At 46.6% G+C, this 24,689-nt stretch overlaps 1 protein-coding gene across 1 annotated transcript; it reads right to left on the reverse strand.

Annotated features, from left to right (window-relative positions):
• Positions 1 to 1,152: 1,152 nt before the first annotated feature.
• LOC146355071 (monoacylglycerol lipase ABHD6-like) lies at positions 1,153 to 23,150 on the reverse strand. The gene is made up of 8 exons (XM_084832514.1): positions 23,029 to 23,150; positions 17,787 to 17,943; positions 12,620 to 12,733; positions 10,541 to 10,673; positions 9,202 to 9,362; positions 7,694 to 7,748; positions 3,509 to 3,609; positions 1,153 to 2,004 (listed from the first exon to the last, which is right to left on the reverse strand). The coding sequence occupies exons 1-8, from the start codon at positions 23,148 to 23,150 to the stop codon at positions 1,831 to 1,833; spliced, it is 1,017 nt and encodes a 338-aa protein (XP_084688640.1). The 3' UTR covers positions 1,153 to 1,830.
• Positions 23,151 to 24,689: the final 1,539 nt, after the last annotated feature.

Here is a 24,689-nt window from a genome sequence, read left to right on the forward strand (position 1 = left end):
CTCTGGTCCTGCCGGGTCGCAAATGGCGGCAGCCGTAGCCGCCGCCGTTTGCATCCCTGCAGTCAGCCGTGATAGGCTACGTAAATGTTTACGTAGCCTATCATGGCTGACTTTGGGGGGGGGGAAAGTGCGTACGCAAATGGCGGCGCCCATGGGCACCGCCATTTGCATTCCTTATTTGGGCACATGTAGTCTACGTAGACATTTACGTAGACTATGGCGAAAATAAGAAACGCAAATGGCGGCGCCCATAGGAGCCGCCATTTGCGTACGCGCTTCCCCCCCCAAAAAAAAAGTCAGCTGTGATAGGCTACGTAAACATTTACATAGCCTATCACAGTGTTTTTTGAAAATCTAGCCATGATAGGCTATGTAAATCTTTACGTTGCCTATCACGTTTGTTGTTGTTTTTTTACACTTGGAAATGGCAGCGGCAGCTGGTCAGAAAACCGGCTGCCGCCGCCGCCACACCACCGCCGCACCACCGCCGCCAGGGACATTCGACCAAGGTAAGTCCCATCCCGGCGGGGTGGCGGACCGTTTCTCCACCAATTTCGGGGGGCCGAATGCGTTGGCATTCCGACTCCCGGAGATTCGTGGAGAAATTCTCCGACATCCCTAGTACCCAATGGTTGGATCAGACAGCTTCTCTTAACCCAGAGCCAAGGGCTAAAATGGATCTTATACCGTACATGTTAGCAGTGTGGCAGCATGAGAGAAGCAAGCATTAAGTGGCGTTCATCTGCAACTTTCCCAGCACAGACTAACAGTGCTTGTTCAGAAGGAAAACAATCCAAACTTTCCCATCACAGACACATGTAAACACAGCCTCACTTCTCAGGTGCTTCCCAGGCCCTGATAAGATAAATGATTCAGAGCTTGTTAGCATGGAATGTGCTGAGGCGGTGATATCGACCTTTGAGTCATCCCACAAGCTCAGAGGCCCACTAGCAAGGAAATTTCACTTAACAATGAACCAAAGCAAAGAGTATTATGGATCTCTAGGCCCCTCTAAAACCACTGGTGACTTGGTTACAGTCCTGGGGCCATCACAGAGGGGCACCTGCTGGTTCAGGACCTGCTAAATACTGAACTCTCATCTCATAAAATTGCTAGAGAAGGACAAATTCATCACATCATAATACCAAGTGTAGGTTTTTCCACTTTTATCCATTTAGAAACAGGTTTTAATTATAAGGGCAGGAATAGAGAGACCCCAAGGAACTTGGTTTTTCAACCAATGTTAAACAGATAGACCAGAATATGACTTGGATTCCTGTAAAGCAGGGGTGAAAGGCAATTCTATAGTGGGGATGGCTTCAAACTGCCTTCCTCCAGGCCCTCCATCAGCCAGATGATGTCTTGTTTTAATCAAAAATCACCACTTTTGTTGCTGCCACAGTGGCAAACAGGGGGACAAGGGTGGGAGGCACAAAACCAGCCAAGTGGGTATAAAAGAAACCCCTGCTGATCTACAGTCTACATGAATGTACTGTTTTATATGTAACGGTTCAAGATCAAGTGAATATAAAAACTGCCCATTAATGTAAATGGTAAATCGCAGGAAGTTGCTGCTGTTGTTGTGTTTGTTGTTCCATTACAGGAATAAGATCTTGGACCAACCTCACCAGAAGAGTAGTCAGTTACCAGCATGGCCTAATTATTACACGTTATGATGTAGCGAAAGCAAGAAATCAGGCTGAACATAAACATCTATGCAGGGAAACGTGATTACTTCTTGAGCAAACCATTGCAGGCATGCACAACGCCATTTCCAGTCTTCTTCTCTTCTGATTAGATGTTCAGTATGCAAATGACTTGATTCTTGACTTAAGCCAGTTTCTTATTCTTCATGTAACAAACTGAATTGTAGAAGTCCAAGAGGAGCTCTGTGGTTTTCAAGGGCCAATCCAAGGGTATGAAGTGTCCACATTTCTCCAGCATGTGTACTTGGGAATTCGGAATACCTTTGGCTAAAAGTTCTGCCCCAGATGGATCCAACACCTGAACAGCAAAGAATGGAAATAAGTTTCTGGCTTCTACAACCTTTTAAAGGCTGTAGAAAGGGCACAGAGTGTGCTGAAGAGCAAGAACAAGGAATCAAAGAGTGGAATGCAAGCCTTCTGGCGAAAGATGTCTAGATCAAAGTTCAATCTGAAGAGTGGAAGGAGTGTGTTTTGTTTTACTTGCAATTATAAACTCAGCCAGAAGGCTGAAGTCACTCACATATTCTTGGTAAGAGATTTACACATCTGTAATTCCATACATTCTGGTACTGAAATCTATGCTTCAGCAAAACGACTGACTGCAAATGCAAAGCCTTAATTGTGAATACCTGGAATTTTGAATGGCCATTTCAAAGGTGGGAAATCTGGGAAAATATTTTGTAATTTGTGGGACCTCTGCAGTCTGGCTCCATAGAGGCATAACCAATGGTCTCTGGGGCTCACAGTTGGTACCAACTAGTCCTTTTTAATATTTTGGCCAGCTAATGCAAAGAGAAAACTCCCTGGAAAAGACCCTGATGCTGGGAAAGATTGATGGCAAAAGGAGAAGGGGACTGCAGAGGATGAGATGGCTAGACAGCATCACTGATGCAATGAATATGAATTTGAGCACACTCCGGGAGAGAGCGGAGGACAGGAAGGCCTGGCGGGCTATGGTCCATGGGGTCATGAAGAGCTGGACACGACTTAACGACTGAACAACAACAAGGCCTTTTTAAACTATCATATTTCAGGGGAAACTATAGATACGTGTTCCCCATTTGTTACAGAGTCCAGACAACTTCACAGTTGTGCAAGAAGGCTTCTGCTATGGATTTTAAAATATATTTTATTGTTCTGTTGTTGAACACAGCACTCTTTTGAACTTTGTAAACATTTGTGCTAAAACAATGGAAAACTGTGGTTTAGCCCTTTGTGGTATTTCATTGACAGTTTCTACAGTGAACAGTGCTTTAACTGAAAGTATCACCTTTCTAAATCACCAGTTCACTTTAAGAAAATAACAAAATCTATAAATTGAATTAAAACAATGCAGGACAGAAAAACAGCAAGAAGCATCATGCCACATTAAAGAGAATATTGCATATGGCGGGATATTGGGTGCTTCCAAATGAGGCTTTTATTGCACAGTTGCCCTGCCTCATTCATGCAATTTTACAGGAAGCCCAGTCAACGTGATTGTCTTCTACTTGTAACCCTCCCATGTTTTTCCACTGCTGCTTCAATTTTTTTTTATCACAGATAATCCATTAAGGAAGAACAGAATAGCTGCAGAATGAATAGTTCACACATCATACCAAACCATGTTTAACAAACCATCAGCTGTTGAGAAGATGAGCGGGAGGAAGTATATGTGCTGGTTCCCACCTGACTGATCTCACTGTGATAACCAACCCAGGGACCCTTCATCCCTGGATCATTTATTATGATGCCCAAATCCTGACCTCTGGGTTGTTCATCTGCCGAAACAGCAATCATAACTGTATGAAAAGTATACTTACATTATCATTTTCCCCCCAGATGATCTGTGTGGGAGCTCTGATTTTGCTCATGTTGTCATGAAGCTGATACCTGGACTCCCCACTGAAGAGGTCAAAAAAGCCTTTCCAATGAAAAAAGCAGATTTACAGACACTTTTGGAATTACTATATAAAACCTTCATTCTCAGAGCCAAAAGATGTGCCATATGGCACCTCTCCACCCCAACCTCCTCCCACCCACCCCTGTTTATCACACAAGGGAGCCCCCACTCAACAAGTCTTTGTTTATGTCCCCCTCCCTCATGGTGAGGGGGGGTGTAGTCAGTTTCTGGACCATCCTGTCTACTCCTGCTCCATCACCTCTGATTTATTTATTTAAATATTTATAAACCACTGTTCTGAACTAAGTCCACCCAATGGACTTTTCTCTCCCCCCATCCCCCCTCACTCACACACACTGCTCTTCCTGCAAAAAAACTGGGTGGCAAACAGATGGGTCCCAGGTAGGGATGGACAAATCTGTCCATTTTGGTTTTTCCCAGATTCTCATTTTCCCAGCTTTATTTTATCCCACCTCCACATCAGTTTGTGATATTAAAAAAATACAATACTCCTATAAAAACAGTTGCATAAAATTCCATGTGCGTTTCTCATATTCAGCAAAACTGCATGTGCTAAAGGATGGTGCTGGGCGGTGTTGAGTAACATTGTCATGACAACAAATTGGCAGGGGGAGGTCACGGACCGTGCTTCCAGTGACCATTAAGTCTCATTGACATCAGTAGGGCTTACTTTTGAGTAGACAAGCGCAGACGTGAAATGTAAAGTGGTTAACCATCCCAAATGCTTCTCCAAGATCCCCCTGAACACAGCAATGTTTACTTCTGAGTAAACTCATTGGCTGTAAGGCTGTACTTATTTTTTAAAGGTCACAGGGACGTCTTCTCTTTCTCCACAAACCTCATGCTTTACTGCTACAATCCTCAAACTGTTCAGAGGTCACTGTCAGTTCTAACTGCAACAGGAAGAACATCTCCCTGTTTTGCTGGAGTTGATGGAGGTTTGCTGAACTGACTTGTAGATCATATTGTGAAGTGGAACTCAGGCTGTGGCTTCATAAATACTCCTGACCCTTTCCTTTCCTGGGAGTAAGTGTCACTGAAATCTGTGTGGCTTGCTTCTGAGTAGGCGTGCATAGGAGTGCACTGTAAGTCTACTTAGAGTAGCAGTCTTAAGGTCTCCCATCCCCTTCAGTGCGTTTACTTTGAGCCTCCCCCTCCCATTGACTTCACTGACTGCTTCTTCTCCCTTTTGCTCACCAGATTGATGGGCTTTTTTCCTCCCAGGGTGGATGGGGGAGTCTCCCTTCTCAGCCACACAGGAGAAAGGCTTAACAGCTAGGATTCCAATGGGTATTAAAAGTGCCTTTTCTCCTCCCCTGAATAAATTCATCATGCAGAGCTTGGAATGGTCATTTTTAACAGTTTCCTTCTTGGGCGTGGAGTTGTTTTAGATAAGGCAGTAATGCTGTGGTGGTTTTCCATAATACTCTGTTTCACCTACAGCAAGCCACCGCAATCACTGCCACAAGGTCTTCTGAGTGGCAACCATCTAGGACGGCATGGAAGAAGGTGGGGCAGACATCTGCACAGGGTTGGAATGTACATGCATACAGCCATTGAATGGACTTTCACTCATGCCTGTGAAAACATCCGTATGATTGGGAAGCCAGCCAGCCACTATCTCTTTTCCTAGTCCACCCTACGGGTCGTTGGGAAACCAGAATAAGGGGGAAGAGCAAAAACAGGACAGGGGTAAGCCACTGAGAAAACTCTCTCTCCCTCACCACAAAGTCAGAAGAAGGAGGGGAGCAGGGGGCCTCTTCCCATACCCCACTACCCCAGTCACTAGAAGGGCTTCTGACTTCCCTCCTGCTGCAGAGGAGCGGAGGAATGGACAGAGCCATCAACCATGTTACAGGAACCAATGATCAGTGGAAGGGAGGGGGCTTCTGTCCTGATTTTTCCGTGCAGCTCTGCCCAGCCATGAAAAGGTATAGAGCGGAGGGAAGCGCTATGATGGATGCCTGTATACAGGGCCAGTCTAAATCCCGGAAAGGATCCAGAATCAAAAGGACCAGTCTGTAGTGGAATAAAATGTCAGGTGTGAAGAGAGCCCTAGTCTCAGGCAGCCTCTCGTCCATGTAGCTTACAAGGGTAGCCCTGCTAAGCTTCACTAGCAGAACCTTCAGATAACTCTCTGGAACATTTTCCTACAACCCCCTGGATTGTACTTTCATCAGCCCACCTAGGATACATTTATTTAAGCCCTGATTTGATTTTTAAAAAACCTTTATGACAATTCAAGAATTAAAAGCCCCCCAGCCCCAAAAGCCTTGTGAAACAATCATGACTGTAATGAAAAGTTAATTCAATGTTGTACAAATCTTCACTTTTCCAAAGCATGTAACTATTAATGTTAACTCTTCAAAATCCTGAACCTTCTCACTGTGCTTTTCATGTACCTCTGGAAACCGAAGACAGGCATGAATCTTGAAAATATATCAGCATTTTCTTAACTCTTAGAGGAAATTATGTTCATTAATAATGCACTGTAATTCATCTACCACTATTGTCTCAACATAAGATGCTGATATCAGAGCTTGTCAATGTTATGCATTGTTTCACATCCTAAACCTGGGACACCCAACACATTGTTCAGGGGCACCATTGTACCCACAGACACTTCCCTTGGTGCCTGCCGGGCTCCCTGCCTCTCCTGAGCATTTTTTGGACTTTCAGAATGGTTGTATTTCGTTCTTTACTGGGAAGCTGGCATGCTGCAAAACAAAGACCCAAACTTTTACAAGGATGCCTTCAGGGATCATGTGGGCCCCAGAGGGATTCTTGGAAAATAAATATGGTGGGTGGCTGCAGCCCAGTGCTTCATTCTGAAGCATCCGAGCTGCTCAGAAAAAGAAAAAGGCACACTGGTGTGGTAAGGAGCATCCAGGTGGGGGGGGGGGCTAGAAGAGGTGGTGAGGAGTGAGGGGTGTGTGTTTTGCCGGGGGCAGGGGGGTTGCTTGCTTGTTTTGGAGTGCTGTGTGTTTTACCTGGTGTTTTGTGCTGTGTGTTTATGTATTGCCTGGTATTTCTGTGTGTGTGGTTTGCCTGGGGGTGGGTTGGTGTGGGTATGTGGTATGGGTGGGTGTTTTCCTTATGGCCCTCCCCACACATGGCAGCTATTTTGCCAGAGTGCCCACAACATTCTCTCAACATTCTCTCAAAACAGTGGTGTGCCCACGAACCCAAAAATGTTGGGGACCCCGTCCTAAAGGGTATAATCGAGTTTAGGATCTATTTGTAATCTTCATCTAAACCTATTTGTCTAAAATTATCTCTAGGCCACCTTTAATGGTGGAACCCTTTCAAGGTGGAGTACTAGACAGAACCCACCAAAGTGGATACCATTAAAAAAATCCTTAAAAACATATTCAATAAAATCCATAAAACAGAGATGACCAATTCAAATGAATAAAAACAAAACTTACCAGTAAAAGACAATAGCCCAGACTTAAGGAAAGGCCAGTGAAGGCAAGTGGGTCTTCAGAGCTTTCCTGAAGACCCACACAGATGGGGACTGAAGAACCCCTGATAGGTGATTCAAGAAAATCCTACATTTTCCAAATGGGCAGCTTGTCCCTGACCTCACTGTGTTGAGGCTGCCATTAAAGAGCCCAGAATATGAACAGAGGGGCTGGTAAAAGGTGTGGCTCTGTCTTCTAGTCTTCTCCCACCGATTCCTCCCCACCTCTCACTCTCTGTGGGTGACAAACTACCTCACGCCCTTCCATTCCTAAGAATCGCACTGCTGCTCCATTTTGTTTCTGGACAGTAGCTGTGATTGGTGTTGCTCACCTCAGCATTCCCACACGTTCATTCTTGAACCTTTGCTTCCAGTGCTGTTAAGCACAATCATCTTTGCCTCTTTCCTTAATGGGGCACATTGGTTGATGTTAGACGTGCAAACAGAAGCACAGCATGACGTTGGTCAAGGAAGCACAGTAATGGAAGCACAGCTTGGGGGGTTTCAGCTAGAAGGGGGTGAAACACGCTGGGATTCTCTGTGATAGGTCAGCTTGCATCCATAAGCTTAGCAGCCCTTAATAACTGAAACAAGCCATACCATTTTCACTACTGCACTTACATTTTTCATAAAATTTGGTGCTCTGTTGCCGCCGTTTGAGAAATGCCTTTATGATCTAGGAAAAAAGGGTGCAAGGCGATTAGGGTCAGGGCATGCACTGTATGGGTTTCTTATCTGGAACCAGTACACAGTGGCTAAGAGATATAAGCCATATTCCATGAGTAGTACAGATGGATGGAGAAAGGGGAGCAGAACTATGGCGCTGCCCGCCCCCCCCCCCGCCAATCATGCATAATGCTAGTCTCCCACCCTGAACATCTACGCATTCAACCCAAATGGCTGCAAAGGGGGGCCAACTGATATTCAGCTCCACACCCGAAGGTGCTCCACGTGCTGGGAACCGTGTGTGGTTGGAAGCCCTGATTGCAGGAGTGCTTGTAAAGGGAGGGGAGATTTAACTCTCTCTCTCCAATCTGTGTGTGTGCATGTGTGTGTGTGCATGTGTGTGTGTTTGTGTTGGGGTGGGGGGATTCATATAACTTCCGGGCCAAGACAGCTCAGCATGAGAGGTTCCCACTGTATAATTTTGTGGTCAATAAGCTGTGCTTGGACCAGCATGTGGGACAACAGACAGGCTTTAAGAACAAGATGCTGGATCAGACCAAAGGCCTCTCAAGTCCAGCATTCTGTTCCCACCATGGCCAATCAGATGCTTACAGAAAACTAACAAGCAAGACAGGAGTGCAACAGCACCCTCCTGCCCATGTGCCCCGGCAACTGTTATATATATATATATACAGAGGCACACAGAGGCATACAGTGACTAGTAGCCATTGGTAGTCTTCTCCTCCATGAAAGTAGAGCTGCTTTGCTTTTTGTTTCCATGTACACTCAAAACTGAAACAGAAAAGGGCTCACAGGAGATGCCAAAACATTGTTTGTGGATAATTCTTGATCTAGATGATGTGTCTTAATGACAATGGAGGAATGTCAGATGTGAATAATTGTGCAGAGGATCCTTTCCATATGACGGGGATTGGAGGACTAAGATGCAACTCCAATTAAAACTTGGAAAAAAACTCCATTGGACACAGAGGGACTCACCTCTGTGTAAAGAAGCGTAAGATTGTGCTGTATTTGTGGCTCACTGGATAGAATGATGTGAGGCGAGACTTCAGTTCCACAATCAGACACAGATCGTGTTAGATGACCTTGAGTAAGTCACTTTTGGTCTAACCCAGCCTTCCCCAACCTGGTGCTCTCCAGATGTTTTGGACTTCAACTCCCATCAGCCCCCACTAGCATGGACAATGGTCAGGAACACTTGGAGTTGTAGTCCAAAACATCTGGAGGGCACCAGGTAGGGGAAGGCTTGTCTAACCCTAACTCACAAGAAAAGCTCACATAAGAAACATAAAACACTTTGCATAATGACAGGAGCTACAGAAACAAAAATTGTTAACAACAGGAGGAGGGGGTGGTTATGTTTAGGTCTGTTCCTTTTGGCTTTGTATTACAATGAAATAATTGGGCAGAAGCACTATAGTCTTTGCCGTGTCAATTTTCACCTGTTTGGGTATTATGATGGGGCAGTATACACCGAGTTTGAACAGCTCTTTTCCTTGCTGCACGTTCAAAGGAATGAGAGGGTTGTTGTTGGCAAGCCTGTGGCTTTTCTCCAGTTCCTTCAAGTGAGTGACAAACTCATTATCCTTTGGATACCTCACACCTGAGGATTGGGAGAGAACACACAGGTTAAGAGGAGCTGAGGAAGAGGAGAAGGACACAGTTCAGGATTCTGCACCCAGTTCAGGGAGGGGGGAGGCATTCTACCCATGCTGTAAACAGGCAAAGATGAGAGTGAACATGGGCATGGTGGATGAGTACAAATGGTTGCCAATTTTTTTTGCTGGAGGGGTCCTCTACACAGGGGGTGGGGGGTGTTTTGTTTGTGTGTGCTATCGTTGGATTAGTTTACCAGGAAAAGCTTTACCTGTTGGATATCTGTTTTTCTCATGGTTATTAAAAACACAGATATCCTGCCCCTCAAATGCTGGCAACCTGATAAGTGCCAGGGAAAGGAAAAAGTGGAGAGTAGTCATGCTTAGGACTGTGCTTGTCTTTGATGTGTGTGTGCGCGCGCGCGCGTGCGTGCATTTGTATGTATGAAGAACTGGCCTCTCTCTGGGGGGCTTGCATACCTTAAGCCAGCTTCCTTCCTTCTCGTTAATTTTTATCCCTCATTAGGGATGTTATGAGGGTGAGTTATGAGGGTGAGTTTTGTGTCATAAAATGGCAGTTCAGTATCATAATAGCCACCCACTTCCCTGTTTATCCCAGGCAGCATGCACCCTAGAGCAGGGGTGCACAGTCCACAGGCCGTGGGCCACATGTGGCTCTCAGCCACTCCTGCTGCAGCCCTGCCCACTTTTCCCTGCAGCCCAGCTGATCAGCTGGAGTGCCGAGGGGGATGGGGAGGGATGCTGTTCCAGGGCTGCTACCAACAGCAGAGAAATAGCCACCTTGCTGGAGATTAGGAGAGGCAACCATTGTACCCCCGCTGGCACGATCACTGTTTTCCCACCTCTCCCAGTGGCAGAATAACCCCAAAATCTCAGCAAGCAGGGATTGCTGAGCAACCATCCCAGCAACCATCTCTGCGCACTGTGATGTGTGTGTGTGGGGGGGGGGGTGTAGAGTGTGTGAGCATACACTGACTGTGTGTATACATATACACTGTCTGAGTGTGTGCTTACACATGCAGCCCACATCTGACACTGGATGTGGAGTCCAGGGCTAAAAGGGTTGTGCACCCCTGATGGAGAGCCTGGACCAGACGTCTTGGCCTCTTTATTCAGCGTTAAGCATCTTTAGGGGCCCCCTGGGAATAACTGAATTTAGGCTCACCAGCTGGGCAAAGGAGAGACAAGGAGCAGATGTCAGACGGATAGAGAGCGGCATAAACCCCAGCGACCATTCCGCCCATGGAGATGCCGACCAGGTGGAAAGGCTTTCTGTTCAGACCAGTGCACTCAGCAAACTGAAACAAGAAGCGTGAATGAAAAGATGTTGTGTACTGCCTATTACAGCCTTAAGTACTAGAGTGGGGAATTTTCCAAGAAAGACTCTCTGAAGCAACTGAGATGGTCAGGGCAGGGGGAGTGACATTAATGAGACAAACTGGACTTTCCTGCAACACCCATGAAGATGGAGGGGGTTCCCAGGATAGGTTGCGGCCCCACAGTCCCCCTCGCACGATATTAATCGCATGAGGGGATAACGTCTAAATAGGACTTAGAAGTTCTTGGATACCTTTCATCTCGAAGATCCTGAAGCAAGTGGTTTTAGGAAGAATGCCTCCATTTTGAGTCACAAATCAGCTGTCATAACTGTGGTTAACTGAAATGGTGTGAATGGCCTATTAAGAGGAAGCCAGTGGCTCATTTCTGCAATAGTGTGAGAGCACTGTGCATTACGGTGGCCATTAGCAATGGATAAATTACACTTGGCTCACCTTGATTTACATTCCTTTTTTTTTGCAAGCTTTCCTTTTGAGCAGTTGTGTGAAAAGCTCAAAGAAAATGAGGCATAAACATCTCCTGTCTTTACAAGAAATAACTTACATTTGAAAAGGGGAGTGATTTCTAGAGACCCTGGAAATGACACACCTGCACATTCTCAGGAACATAATTTCCTGCTGGGAATCATCGGATTTGTAGTTTCCTCTGCTTCCTAAAAATCCCTTGCTCTCTGACAGGACAGTTAAGGAGTTAAGGATCTTTCTATCTTTTGCACTCTCCCTATCACTAGAGGTAGGAGGGCAGGTTCTTAAGACATAGAATCATAGGGTTGGAAGGGGCCTACAAGACCATCGAGTCCAACCCCCTGCTCAGTGCAGGAAGCCTGATTCCCAGGTGGTCTCCCATCCAAGTACTAACCTGGTGAAGGACTGGCAGTGAGGGTTAGCCAGAAGCTGGAAAGTGGGGGAAGGTGTGAAGAGGGGATCCTGCTCTATGCCTGTAGAACCCCCTTCCCCAGTAAGGATGCTGAAACCTATGCGATCATGGTTCAATATCAAAGGAGGAACCTATCCCCACAGAAAAGGCTCTCATCTCCAGATGTTCCCCTAATGCATGGATGGAGACACAGCAGCAGGGTGCATCACTGTCCAGGCCAGCCCTACTATTAGGCAGAGTGAGGTGGCTGCCTCAGGCAACAGATTTTGGATGTCATGAAAGGGTAGCAAATTGTTAGTTGCTATTGTATTTTTACTGCCAGGGATGGGGAGAGGTACTTATGGAACAATCTGCATAGGGATGTCCATTGCTGTGGAATCTGTCCCTTTTTTGAGCTCGACAGACTCCTGGCGAGCACTTGATCGGCTTGCATTTGCAGGCCAAGCTGCTGGGCTTTTCCTGAATCCAGGAGCTTTTCCAGTTTTTTGTTTTCTATTTACGTAAATAGAAATGTGCACAAATTGCGGGGCTGCAAATTTCAACCTCAAATGCAAATTCCACCTGCAAATGCAAGTTCTGGTCTCAAATTGTGTAATTTATAATTTATGCAAATCAGAGGCAAAATGTGCATAAATCATGTCAATTGTGCTGTGCTATTTGCACACATTTCTAGGTATGTAAATTTTAAACACTGGAAAAATCCAGGAGGTGGCCGAACAGGATGTAGATCGACTCGGGCCACCTCGTGGGGAAACAAGCCAAAGTCCAGGGGGCCAAGCTGATGAAAGTTCAGCGAGCTCCACCCTCCAGACAGTTTCCTACAGCTTCCCTATTTCTGCCTCATGTTCCAAAATGACCTGGCTGACATGCGGTACTGTGCACCTTGACATGAATGGGTGGGGAGGGGGACCATTTGCTCCTCTGCCTCAGTCAGCAAATTGACGCGGGCCCGCCTGCTAGCTTCCCACTCTAAATGACGGCAACTGTGTGATTTTGAATGCCTAAACAGGACTCCGGATGAAGGACTTACCTGGTGCAGCCTTTTAGCCTGATCAATTGCAGTATAGCTGTCTCCTGGCAAACAAGTGGTTTCTCCGTGCCCAGGCAGGTCAATGCAGATCAAGTTGATGTCCTGGGGAAAAGCCTTAGGGAGCAGGGGGAGAAACACCAGGAATGAGGCATTCTGAAAGGAAGTTGGTTCCAAAGTTGGCTTTTCAAACATTGTCTACACCAGTGCCACTCCCTCCATATATGAGTTTTTAAAAATCATTTCACGTCGTTACTGTGATTGTGTGCACATTTGCATCTTTAAATCATCCTCACTAACACAGACCTCTTAACTCCTTGTTGATGAGATTTTGCACACATTCGTAAAGAAAGAGCTCAGTCATTGTGTGCAGATCTGGCCCAATCCAAAAAAGAAACAACACAAAGCCCATTCTCAGCATCAAAAAGACTACGAACCTTATTACATAGAGGTAAGGCATACAGAGAGATGGTACAGAGTTCAAGGCTTCCGAACAATTGGAGACAGCACTTTCCCTACACTTCTGGAAGCCCTCAGGCATGGTGCCAGCAAAGGCCCCCTCCTCCTCCTCCTCCTCCTCCTCTCTGCTTTTGCCACACCCTGCCATTGCCTTCCCGCCCCCTCCTACCCCGCCCCCGTGGTCAGAGCCATGGCTGCTCACCCATCTCATCGCCAACTACCCCCTCCTGCCTGCTGCTACTGCCGCCACTGCCCACCCTCTCCCACCTCCTGCCACCCACTTCCCCCAGTCTGCTCATCCCCGCTCTCCCCTCCACTCACCCACACCACCGTCGCCCATCCCCACCTCTCGCTACCACCCTCCATCAAATGCATGGCTATGCTGGGGTCCTTCCTCAGAGCCAGGCATGGTGGAGATTGGAGAGGTGTCCCAGAAGATTGCCTGTGCTGTGGGAGATCTCCTGGGACACCTCTTGTCCACAGCAGCCACCTGTACTCTGTTGGTTCTGGCTAAAAGGAGGATGGGCAGCTACTCCAGAGGACAGCCAGCTGCTCCCAAGGAGAGGTGTCCTGGCTGATCTGTCATGGCACAAGTGGGACACTCCTCAGAGCCAGACATGTGGGCCTGGACAGCTCTCTGAAGAGCCATGCTGGCCACTTTCTCCTGCTGATGCAGCTCTCCAAAGGATAGGTGGTGGTGGTGGAGGGTCTTAGGGGCTGGTAGGATGGGCCCTTCTGAGGACCGTGGGCCCTCACCAACTGACTGGCCTTGCTGACCCCAGGTGCTGGGCTTGCATGGAGACAACCAAGAATTAAGAATTAATTAAGAATATTTAATTAATAAGTGTATTAAGAATTAAGAGCATCACCCCCCACTTTTCATTACATTCAACCAAACTTAAAATCTCACTTTCAAATATGTAAACTAATAAATCGGGGACTTAGGCGGCAGAGCCAAGCACCTGACTTCCTGTACCTTCAAGGAAGCACATAGACTGAAGGAGATGCTGGCCTGATCTTTCCTATACCACCACACCACCAATATAATGGCCAGAGAAGGCGTTGCAGCTCATCCACACCCAGGCCATGTGACCTGAGGAACCAGCGGGGCCTAGCAGGCTCTATTGAATTGTTCCAGGCTTGTTTCCTTAGCCTCATATGATGCCTGAATGCCAGCCTTTCCATGACTACCTCTTCAGTAGATCGCAAACCCCCTGCTGGGAGGGGAAGAAGTTGTCAGTGATCCTTGGGCTGTATTAAAAACTGTTCACTTAAGAGAGATCCTGGAAGAGTCCAAATAAAACAGTGCCAGACTGGGAGAAGAGCAGGGAGAAGCCCACCATTCCAAAGGAAATTTTCACATTCTGTAACCGCGATGCATTGCACTTCTGAGACAAATGAGGAAAAGCCTCCTTTGCAAACTCAGGTGCCTGTTATGGAGAGACCTTGAGCTTATGTTTCTCTGTTTTGCTTGAGGATATGCAGCTGTGTGACTTGTCAAATGTAGCAGTTGCAGGCATGTCTCTTTTCCACAGGAACCCAAAGAACACATGGCTATAACCAGCCAACGGACAGTAAAACAATTACTGTTTTAAGCCATGAGGGCTAGAAACATTCTTGTCTGCTGAGGCTATGGTTAAGTACAAGTCAGGAGGAGGTACTGACCTGTTGTTGTTGTTGTTCAGTCGTTCAGTCGTGTCCGACTCTTCGTGACCCCATGGACCATAGCACGCCAGGCCTTCCTGTCCTCCGCTCTCTCCCAGAGTGTGCTCAAGTTCATATTTATTGCATTGGTGATGCTATCTAGCCATCTCATCCTCTGTCGTCCCCTTCTCCTTTTGCCTTCAGTCTTTCCCAGCATCAGGGTCTTTTCCAGAGAGTTTTCTCTTCGAATTAGGTGGCCAAAATATTGGAGCTTCAGCTTCAGTATCTGTCCTTCCAATGAGCACTCAGGGTTGATTTCCTTTAGGATTGACTGATTTGACCTCCTTGCAGTCTAGGGGACTCGTAAGAGTCTTCTCCAGCACCACAGTTCGAAAGCATCAATTCTTCGGCGCTCAGCCTTCCTTATAGTCCAGCTCTCACAGCCATACATTACTACTGGGAAAACCATAGCTTTGATTAGACGGAACTTTGTCGGCAAGGTGATGTCTCTGGCTAGGGATGGCGGAGAATTTCTCCCCGAATCTTCAGGGGGCCGAGCGCCAACACATTCGGCCCCCCGAAATCGGCGGTGAAATTCTCCGCCACCCCCCGGGATGGGACTTACCTTTGCCGAATGTCCCTCCCGGCGGCGGCTCCCGGCGGCGGGTCCCGGCAGCAGTTCGGCCGGCTTTCGGCGGGGGCGGCAGCCGGTCTTTCGACCAGCTGCCACCGCCGCCATTACACCTGAAGTAAAACAAAAACAAAACCCCCGTAATAGGCTACATAACGATCAACGTAGCCTATCACGGCTAGATCTCCAAAGTCAGCCATGATAGGCTACGTTAATCGTTATGTAGCCTATCACAGCTGACTTTGAAAAAAAAAAAAAGCGCGTACACAAATGGCGGCCCCGATGGGGCACCGCCATTTGCATTCCTTATTTGGTCCCTGTAGTCTACGTAAAGATTTACGTAGACTACGGAGAAAATAAGGGCAACGCAAATAGCGAATTTGTTTTTTTTTTACTTTCGTAGTTCGTGGTCGGGGAGACGGGGCGCGTCTCCCCAGCCTGAATTTCGGGCGGGCGAGGTGGGGCGCCCCCCCCAGCCTGAATTTCTGCTGGGTGAGGCGGGGCACCTCCCCCCCCCAGCCTGAATTTCGGGGGGAGAAGCGAAGCGCCTCCCCCCCACCACGAAGCAAAGCTGCGAAAAGGTAAGTGACTTTCGTACATCCCTAGTCTCTGCTTCTTACTATGCTGTCTAGGTTTGCCACAGCTTTCCTCCCAAGGAGCAAGCGTCTTTTAATTTCATGGCTACAGTCACCGTCTGCAGTGATCTTGGAGCCCAAGAAAGTAAAATCTGTCACTGCTTCCATTTCTTCCCCTTCTATATGCCAGGAAGTGATGGGGACAGATGCCATGATCTTCGTTTTTGTAATGTTGAGTTTCAAACCAGCTTTTGCACTCTCCTCTTTCACCCTCAACAAGAGGCTCTTGAGATCCTCTTCGCTTTCTGCCATTAGGGTGGTATCGTCCGCGTATCTGAGGTTGTTGATAATTCTCCCGGCAATCTTAATTCCGACCTGTGATTCATCCAACCCGGCATTTCTCATGATGTACTCTGCATATAAGTTAAATAAGCAGGGTGATAATATGCAGCCTTGTCGTACTCCTTTCCCAATTTTGAACCAATCGGTTGTTCCATGTCCGGTTCTTACTGTTGCTTCTTGACCCTCGTACAGGTTTCTCAGGAGACAGGTAAGGTGGTCTGGTACTCCCATCACTTTAAGAATTTGCCACAGTTTGTTGTGATCCACACAATCAAAGGCTTTAGCGTAGTCAATGAAGCAGAAAGAGACGTTTTTCTGGAATTCTCTTGCTTTCTCCATGATGCAGCGACTGTTGGCGATTTGATCTCTAGTTTCTCTGCCTCTTCGAAACCCCGCTTGTACTTCCGGTAGTTCTCGGTTCGCATACTGCTGAAGCCTATTTGGGGAATATGGCCGATGGGGAGCACTTACTGAAGCCCTTACATGAATACTAGGAGCTGGCAGAGAGGCGCGAGCGCGCGGTCCTTCCTTTTGCATTCCACGTACCGTACCCCCTGTGCCTGGAAACACTCCTCTCTCTGCCTGGGAAGAAAGCGGCTGCGACCACCTTGCTGCTTGGTTGGGGAGCGTGTTTTGCGAGCTCAAATCACGGTTGCTACAGGCCGCCAGTGTTGCCCACCTTGCTCTCCCTACTCTGCCGCCGTTTCCCTCCTGAGCTTTGGGTAGTTTGTGACCTGAATCGGGGGGGGGGGGGGTCGTCCTCTGTATGGCTGTGCGCGCGCGCGCGCACGTGTGTGGGTCTTCTCATGAGGTTCTTGAAATGAGGGATAACGCGATTTCATTTTATTCTTTAAATGCTCTCTATTTAAATACCCTCTATTAGCAGCCTTGTCTGACGGGCAAAAACAGTGGAAATGCAAACTCTTTGCAATAGTGGAAATGCATACAGTGGAAATGCAAATTCTAATGATGGGTTTCTAATGATGCAAACAAGAGTTTCGAATGTTGCAAGCCGGAAAGGGAGATCTCTCACGTTTTAAGAGGTTGCAAGCGAGTCCCATCCCTGCTTGCAAAGAACTTCAGAACGAGCCCCATTTCTGCTTGCAGCAAGTCGACAGCAGCAGCTCCTGGAATGGCCACGTGACATCTGCTATTCCAGGAACTGCTACTGAGCTGAAAGCTGACTGCAAGTAACCCCGTTATGCCGCGAGTGCCGAGGAGACGTTTTAAAAGTAAAAAAAGCTAGGAAGTCTCCAGAGCCACCTCGTACACGAAATAAGGTCGACGGAACCCCTGCTTCCCCACTCAAAAATTCTCCCCCTCCCTGTGAAAGAGGCAGAAAAAAACAATGCCTCTTTTGCAGAGAGGGAAGAATTTCACAAAATTAGGAGGCAGGGTCCAGCACAGCACCAGTCTGACCAGCTGCTGAAATTCATCTGTTCCTGCCCATTAGCACATCAACATTGTTCCTTAGTAGCAACAACAGTGTTGGGTAACTAATAGAGGAAACAAAACATACTAGAATTGTAGGTAGCCACATGTCCTTGGTGAGTGAGAACCCGTGAAGCATCAGGATGGATGGGTCAAGGCCAGGCTTCCCTCGGGAGAAGTAGCAGAATCTGTAGCCCTCATGCTCAGCATATCTCACCTTCATACCATTTATCTGATATGCAAACCTAAGGTGAAGAAATGTCAAGAGAAAGAAAGAAAGAAAGAAAGAAAGAAAGAAAGAAAGAAAGCCCTTCCACTGTCATTTCTTCTTTGTTTTTACATATGTAGCACTTATAAATAACAGAGCTGCATTAGAACCCTGCTCCTGAACGAGTCAACTTAGTACAGTTCTAATTACTAGGAAAGAAACATGCCAGAATCACAAATAACTTCCAAATGTCACATAGTCATTCATTCCTCCTACTTTCCCCAGTCTGGCACCCTCCAGATGTGTTGACTATAACACAGTCAGGTTGGGAAATGCTGCCTTATTCATCCAGAGCCATTTGTCTTCCCCTAGCAGGCAGAATAGTTCAGATGGGGGATACAGGGCTGTAGGAGTGAGAAGGGAAAGAGATTGACACTGTAAGCTATCCAGCTCTGTATCTGTGTGAACCCTTTTCTCTTATGTGTCTGAAATTTGGTAGGTCTGATCCCTTGAAGAGATCGTAGAACTCCAGACAATTTCATGTCTATTGGATGGAAAACAGCAGAAGATCAGCTGAGTCTTCCATTCAAAGCAGTGGGAATTGTAACCCAAGGAAATAATTAAAAATGAATGTGATTTTATCAAAGAGTACCCACTCCAGTATTCTTGCCAAGAAAACCGCATGGAACGTATCACAAGGCTAAAAGATATGATGCCGGAAGATGAGCCCCTCAGGTCGGAAGGTGTCCAGTATACTACTGGGGAAGAGCAGAGGGTATTTCCAAGTAGCGCCAGAAAGAGTGAAGCGGCTGGGCCAAAGCCGAAAGGACACTCAGCTGTGGATGTGTCTGGTGGCGAAAAGAAAGTCCGATGCTGTAAAGAACAATATTGTTTAGGAACCTGGAATGTAAGGTCAATGAATCAAGGTAAGCTGGAAGTGGTCAAGCATGAGATGGCAAGACTGAACATCGACATCTTGGGAATCAGCGAACTAAAATGGACAGGCATGGGCGAATTTAATTCAGGTGACCATCATATCTACTACTGTGGGCAAGAATCCCTTAGAAGAAATGGAGTAGCACTCATAGTCAACAAAAGGGTGGGAAAAGCAGTACTGGGGTACAATCTCAAAAACGATAGAATGATCTCAGTACGAATCCAAGGCAAACCATTCAACATCACAGTAATTCAAGTCTATGCCCCAACCGCTGATGCTGAAGAAGCTGAGGTTGATCGGTTCTATGAACACCTACAACACCTTCTATAACTAACACCAAAAAAAGATGTCCTCTTCATCACAGGGGATTGGAATGCTAAAGTAGGAAATCAAGAAATCACCAGGATAACAGGCAAGCATGGCCTTGGTGTACAAAATGAAGCAGGACAAAGGCTAATAGAGTTTTGCCAAGAGAACACACTGATGGTAGCAAACACTCTTTTCCAACAGCACAAGAGGCGACTCTACACATGGAGATGGTCAATATCGAAATCAGACTAATTATGTACTTTGCAGCCAAAGATGGAGAAGCTCTATACAGTCAGTAAAAACAAGACCTCGAGCTGACTGTGGCTCAGATCATGAGCTGCTTCTTGCAAAATTTCAGCTTAAATTGAAGAACGTAGGAAAAACCACTAAACCATTCAGGTATGACCTAAATCATATCCCTTATGAATATACAGTGGAGGTGAGGAATAGATTTTAGGGATTTGACCTGATAGACAGAGTGCCTGAGGAACTATGGACGGAGGTCCATAACATTGTTCAGGAGGCAGCAACTCAATCCATCCCAAAGAAAAAGAAATGCAAGAAAGCCAAGTGGCTGTCTGATGAGGCTTTACAAGTAGCTGAGGAAAAAAGGGAAGCGAAAAGCAAGGGGGAATGGGGAAGATATATCCAACTGAATGCAGAGTTCCAGAGAACAGCAAGGAGAGACAAGAAGGCCTTCTTAAATGAACAATGCAAAGAAATCGAGGAAAACAACAGAATGGGAAAGACTAGAGATCTCTTCAAGAAAATCGGAGATCTCAAGGGAACGTTTTGTGCAAAGATGGGCATGATAATGGACAAGGAAGGCAGGGACCTAACAGAAGCAGATGAGATTAAGAAGAGGTGGAAAGAATACACAGAAGAACTATACAGGAAAGATCTGAATGTCCCTGATAGCCATGATAGTGCGGTCACTGAACTTGAGCTGGACATCCTAGAGAGTGAAGTCAAGTGGGCCTTCGGAAGCATTACTAAAAACAAAGCTAGCGGAGACGGCAGTATTCCAGCTGAGCTATTTAAAATCCTAAAAGATGATGCTGTTAAAGTGCTGCACTCAATATGCCAACAAATTTGGAACACTCAACAGTGGCCACAAGACTGGAAAAGGTCAGTTTACATTCCATTTCCAAAGAAGGGCAACGCCAAAGAGTGTTCAAACTACCGCACAATTGTGCTCCTTTCACATGCCAGCAAGGTGATGCTCAAAATCCTACAAGCTAGGCTTCAGCAGTATGCGAACCGAGAACTACCAGAAGTACAAGCTGGGTTTCGAAGAGGCAGAGGAACTAGAGATCAAATCGCCAACATTCGCTGGATCATGGAGAAAGCAAGAGAATTCCAGAAAAACGTCTCTTTCTGCTTCATTGACTATGCTAAAGCCTTTGATTGTGTGGATCACAACAAACTGTGGCAAATTCTTAAAGTGATGGGAGTACCAGACCACCTTACCTGTCTCCTGAGAAACCTGTACGAGGTCAAGAAGCAACAGTAAGAACCAGACATGGAACAACCGAGTGGTTCCAAATTGGGAAAGGAGTACGACAAGGCTGCATATTGTCACCCTGCTTATTTAACTTATATGCAGAGTACATCATGAGAAACGCCGGGTTGGATGAATCACAGGTCGGAATTAAGATAGCTGGGAGAATTGTCAACAACCTCCGATATGCAGACGATACCACCCTAATGGCAGAAAGTGAAGAGGATCTCAAGAGCCTCTTGTTGATGGTGAAAGAGGAGAGTGTAATAGCTGGTTTGAAACTCAACATTACAAAAACAAAGATCATGGCATCTGGCCCCATCACATCCTGGCATATAGAAGGGGAAGAAATGGAAGCAGTGACAGATTTTACTTTCTTGGGCTCCAAGATCACCACAGACGGTGACTGTAGCCATGAAATTAAAAGATGCTTGCTCCTTGGGAGGAAAGCTATGGCCAACCTAGACAGCATAGTAAGAAGCAGAGACATCACCTTGCCGACAAAGGTCTGTCTAATCAAAGCTATGGTTTTCCCAGTAGTAATGTATGGCTGTGAGAGCTGGCTTATAAGGAAGGCTGAGCGCCAAAGAATTGATGCTTTCGAACTGTGGTGCTGGAGAAGACTCTTATGAGTCCCCTGGACTGCAAGGAGGTCAAATCAGTCATTCCTAAAGGAAATCGACCCTGAGTGCTCATTGGAAGGACAGATACTGAAGCTGAAGCTCCAATATTTTGGCCACCTAATTCGAAGAGAAAACTCCCTGGAAAAGACCCTGATGCTGGGAAAGACTGAAGGCAAAAGGAGAAGGGGACGGCAGAGGATGAGATGGCTGGATAGCATCACCCATGCAGTGAATATGGACTTGAGCACGCTCCGGGAGAGAGCGGAGGACAGGAAGGCCTGGCGTGCTATGGTCCATGGGGTCACGAAGAGTCGGACATGACTGAACGACTGAACAACAACAAGACACTGTTTACTTGGACTTCCAAAAGGCTCTTGACCAAGCCTCTCAGCAAAGACTCCTGAGCAAACATAGCAGTCATGAGATAAGAGGAGAGGTCCTTTTAAGAATCAGTAACTGGCTAAATAACAGAAAGCAGAGCGTAAGAATAAATGGTAAATTCTGCCAATGGAGGGATGTAAATAATGGGGTCCCACAGGGATCTGAATTGGGAGTCCCATGGGCAGCTGGTTGGCTACTTTGTGAACAGAATGCTGGACTAGATGGGTCTCTGATCTGATTCAGCACGGCTCTTCTTATGTCCTTATGAGTAACTAAACAAAATAAGTTTAAGTAATAAAAATGAATGGATAAAACAGAATGCATCTGTTTTTCTTGCCCAGTCCCATTTAGGAACCTCTTCCACAAAAGAAGAATAGACAATCTGCATGCGCCTCCAGGAGGAAGTTCCTCTCAAAGGAGCATAATAGGTGAAAGGAAGGAAAGCGTGGGAGCATTGAATAAAACCTTCTATAGACAAATCCATGGGCCCAAAATTCTGTCCCAGACTTTGTGGTATTTCCACCCACTCAGCTATGGCCTGTAGTATCTAGCTAGGTCTGAAGTGATCCATGCATTGTTTAATGTTGTGAACCTGTAATATATTTATTTGTTACTGAGAACTGCATCTCTTGTTCCAAAGAGTTCCCAGAAGAGTTCACACATTCCATTACTTGCCTGGCCCTTCTATTGCCTGATCTTCCTCAGTGGCTGTTTGTTGACTGACTTCCTGGATTCCAATCTTGCACCCACAGTTGATTTCAAACTTCCCTATCATGCTTGCTCGGAAACTGGGGCTCCAAAAATGCAGGGTGGGGGGCTTTTTAGTGAAACTTTTCACTTCCCATGAAATGGCCCTGCATGTTCAGCTTTTGGGGGTGGGGTGGGCGATACTCAAACAGCAGGGAAACAATCCACGTCTCCTGTACATAACCCACACCCTCCCTTGCAAAGAGGGACAGGACAAAGCTTTGCGTAGCACTGGGTCTCACCTCCCTTAAAGTGTAGTTCCTATTTTCTACAGCAGCCTTCCCTAACCTGGTGCCTTCCAGATGCTTTGGGTCGCAACTCCCATCACAGCACACTTCCTGACAATGGCAGGAAGGAAAACTGCAGCCATGCAGCTCAGACAGATCAGGTGACCTGAGGGGCCAGCATCGCTGGAAGGACTGCTCGCTGCCTACTCTTGCTGCTAAACCAGCTCCAGTTTGCCAGTTCTGGAACATGACCCCCAGCATATTTTCAACCATGTCATCTGCCTCTGGTCCTTTGGATCCCAGGCCCCTAGAACCTGATCACTCACCCGGTTGGATCACACCATTTGTCTCTGACCCCACTAGGTCCTGACAGTCTTTCCAGAAAGTCTTCACTTACCATATTGCAAGTGTAATCAACGCTGAAGGCCACAGGAAATAGATGGTGACTAAGGTAATCAATAAGATGCCTATGAAGATGCCTATACGCATCAGAAATATATTGAATAAAGTGACGTCCATACTGGCCAGTTATATTCTATGCTGCCTGTATATAACAACAACAACAACAACAAGTTAATTACAAGCATACAAAAAAGGATTAGACAATAGTAGAGTGGAGTAAGGCCAGATCTCAAGATCAAAGGAAAAGAAGCATATAATTTCATTTATTACATTTATATCCAGCCTTTCTGCCAAGGCACACGAGGTGGCTTACAGTATAAAAAAAGTAAACAAAATATATAAGATACAGTGTTATGTAGCTTTTTGACATACTCCGGCAGCTTAGCCAGGCAGGTTATTTTTCAAAGACAGTGATCCAGTTCAGGAACGCAACAGATGCTTTATTTGTTCTTCTCATACACAAACTAGGCTTCACTTCTTGAAACTCCTCCCCTCCTGGCCTTCTTACTCCCAGAGCTCTTTTGGGTCTTGTGGCCTGGCCTCTGCACAGACAGCTCTCCCATGAGGGGCTGTCTTTAAAGATAGGTGAAGCATACACTAACCGGGTTCATACGATCAGCAGGTACTTAACAAGCCATGGTGGGTTGTTAACTACACTGAGCTTGGCAGTCATATGCCAGTGGATTTGCATAATTACCCTCAGCAGTGTGGTTTATCACGTCATGAGAACCTGGCCAGGGCGGTTAACAAGCCATGGTCAACAAGCAACCCAGAACCCAGGCACAAACAAATGCCCTGCATGTGACTGGCACGCCCAGTATAGTTAACAAGCCAGCATGGCTTGTTAATTGCCTGCCGATTGTGTGAACCCAGTCAGGGTATGCTTCATGTATCTTTAAGGACAGCCACTAGAGTCAGAGCAGCCTGGGGCAAGGTCTATACATGCTTATTGTTGGTGAATAAATACGATATACAGGGTCTTGAGCAGGAATGGAACAGGGAACTGGCTTGCCCAGTTTTGCCCAATCAATGAATCGTTGCTTTAGCATCCATATCTGAAGTGTCCATGGATCTCAGGTTATGCCTTATTCAGCAAAAACTCTTGCTCCATATCTATTGGATGCCACAATGGCTGTGTTCGGATGTCACTTTAAGCCTTAGTGGCTTATAAGCTTCTCGCAGTAGCCACTGCGCCCATCACACGATTGAGCAAATAAGTTACTGTTCGTACCTTATTCCCCCCGCCCCTTCCTCCCCCTCAGTCCTCCAGCCCAGATCCCAGGGGGCCTTGCAGCAGACCCACTTGTCTGCCGCCAAGTCCCCCTTCCCAGCTCCAATCACAATGGCGATCAGGTTGGGTCCCCCTTTTCTTTTATTTCCCCAAATGGGGCTTGGGGGGGGGAAATCAGGAAATCGGGGGTAGGGTGGTAAAATTCACACACACACGCACACACACACACACCTGCCAAGGGCTGTGGGGGCAACACAGTCCCTGGTGGGGGATTGGATTTTACCCTGGGGAATGCTGGCTGGGAAATGCTGGGAGTTGTAGGACTTTTTTCTGTCTAAACATGCATAGGATTGCGCCCTGAAATATTCTAAGTGCTGGTAGGAGATAAAATCAAAAGAAGCTTGTATCAATATTGTTATATTAGA

Source organism: Heloderma suspectum, chromosome 2 (assembly GCF_057233095.1).
Source record: "Heloderma suspectum isolate Gila_16-S chromosome 2, 16-S_ref, whole genome shotgun sequence".
Lineage (NCBI taxonomy): Eukaryota > Metazoa > Chordata > Lepidosauria > Squamata > Helodermatidae > Heloderma > Heloderma suspectum.

Excerpts from the sequence above, each read along its gene's own strand:
- LOC146355071 (XM_084832514.1), bottom strand. The coding sequence starts at position 23,150 with ATGGACGTCACTTTATTCAATATATTTCTGATGCGTATAGGCATCTTC. Across the intron at positions 12,734-17,786 it reads TGTGGCTACCTACAATTCTA|GCTTTTCCCCAGGACATCAA; the intron begins GTATGTTTTGTT and ends CTGCTCCCTAAG. Across the intron at positions 7,749-9,201 it reads CCATCATAATACCCAAACAG|ATCATAAAGGCATTTCTCAA; the intron begins GTGAAAATTGAC and ends CTTTTTTCCTAG.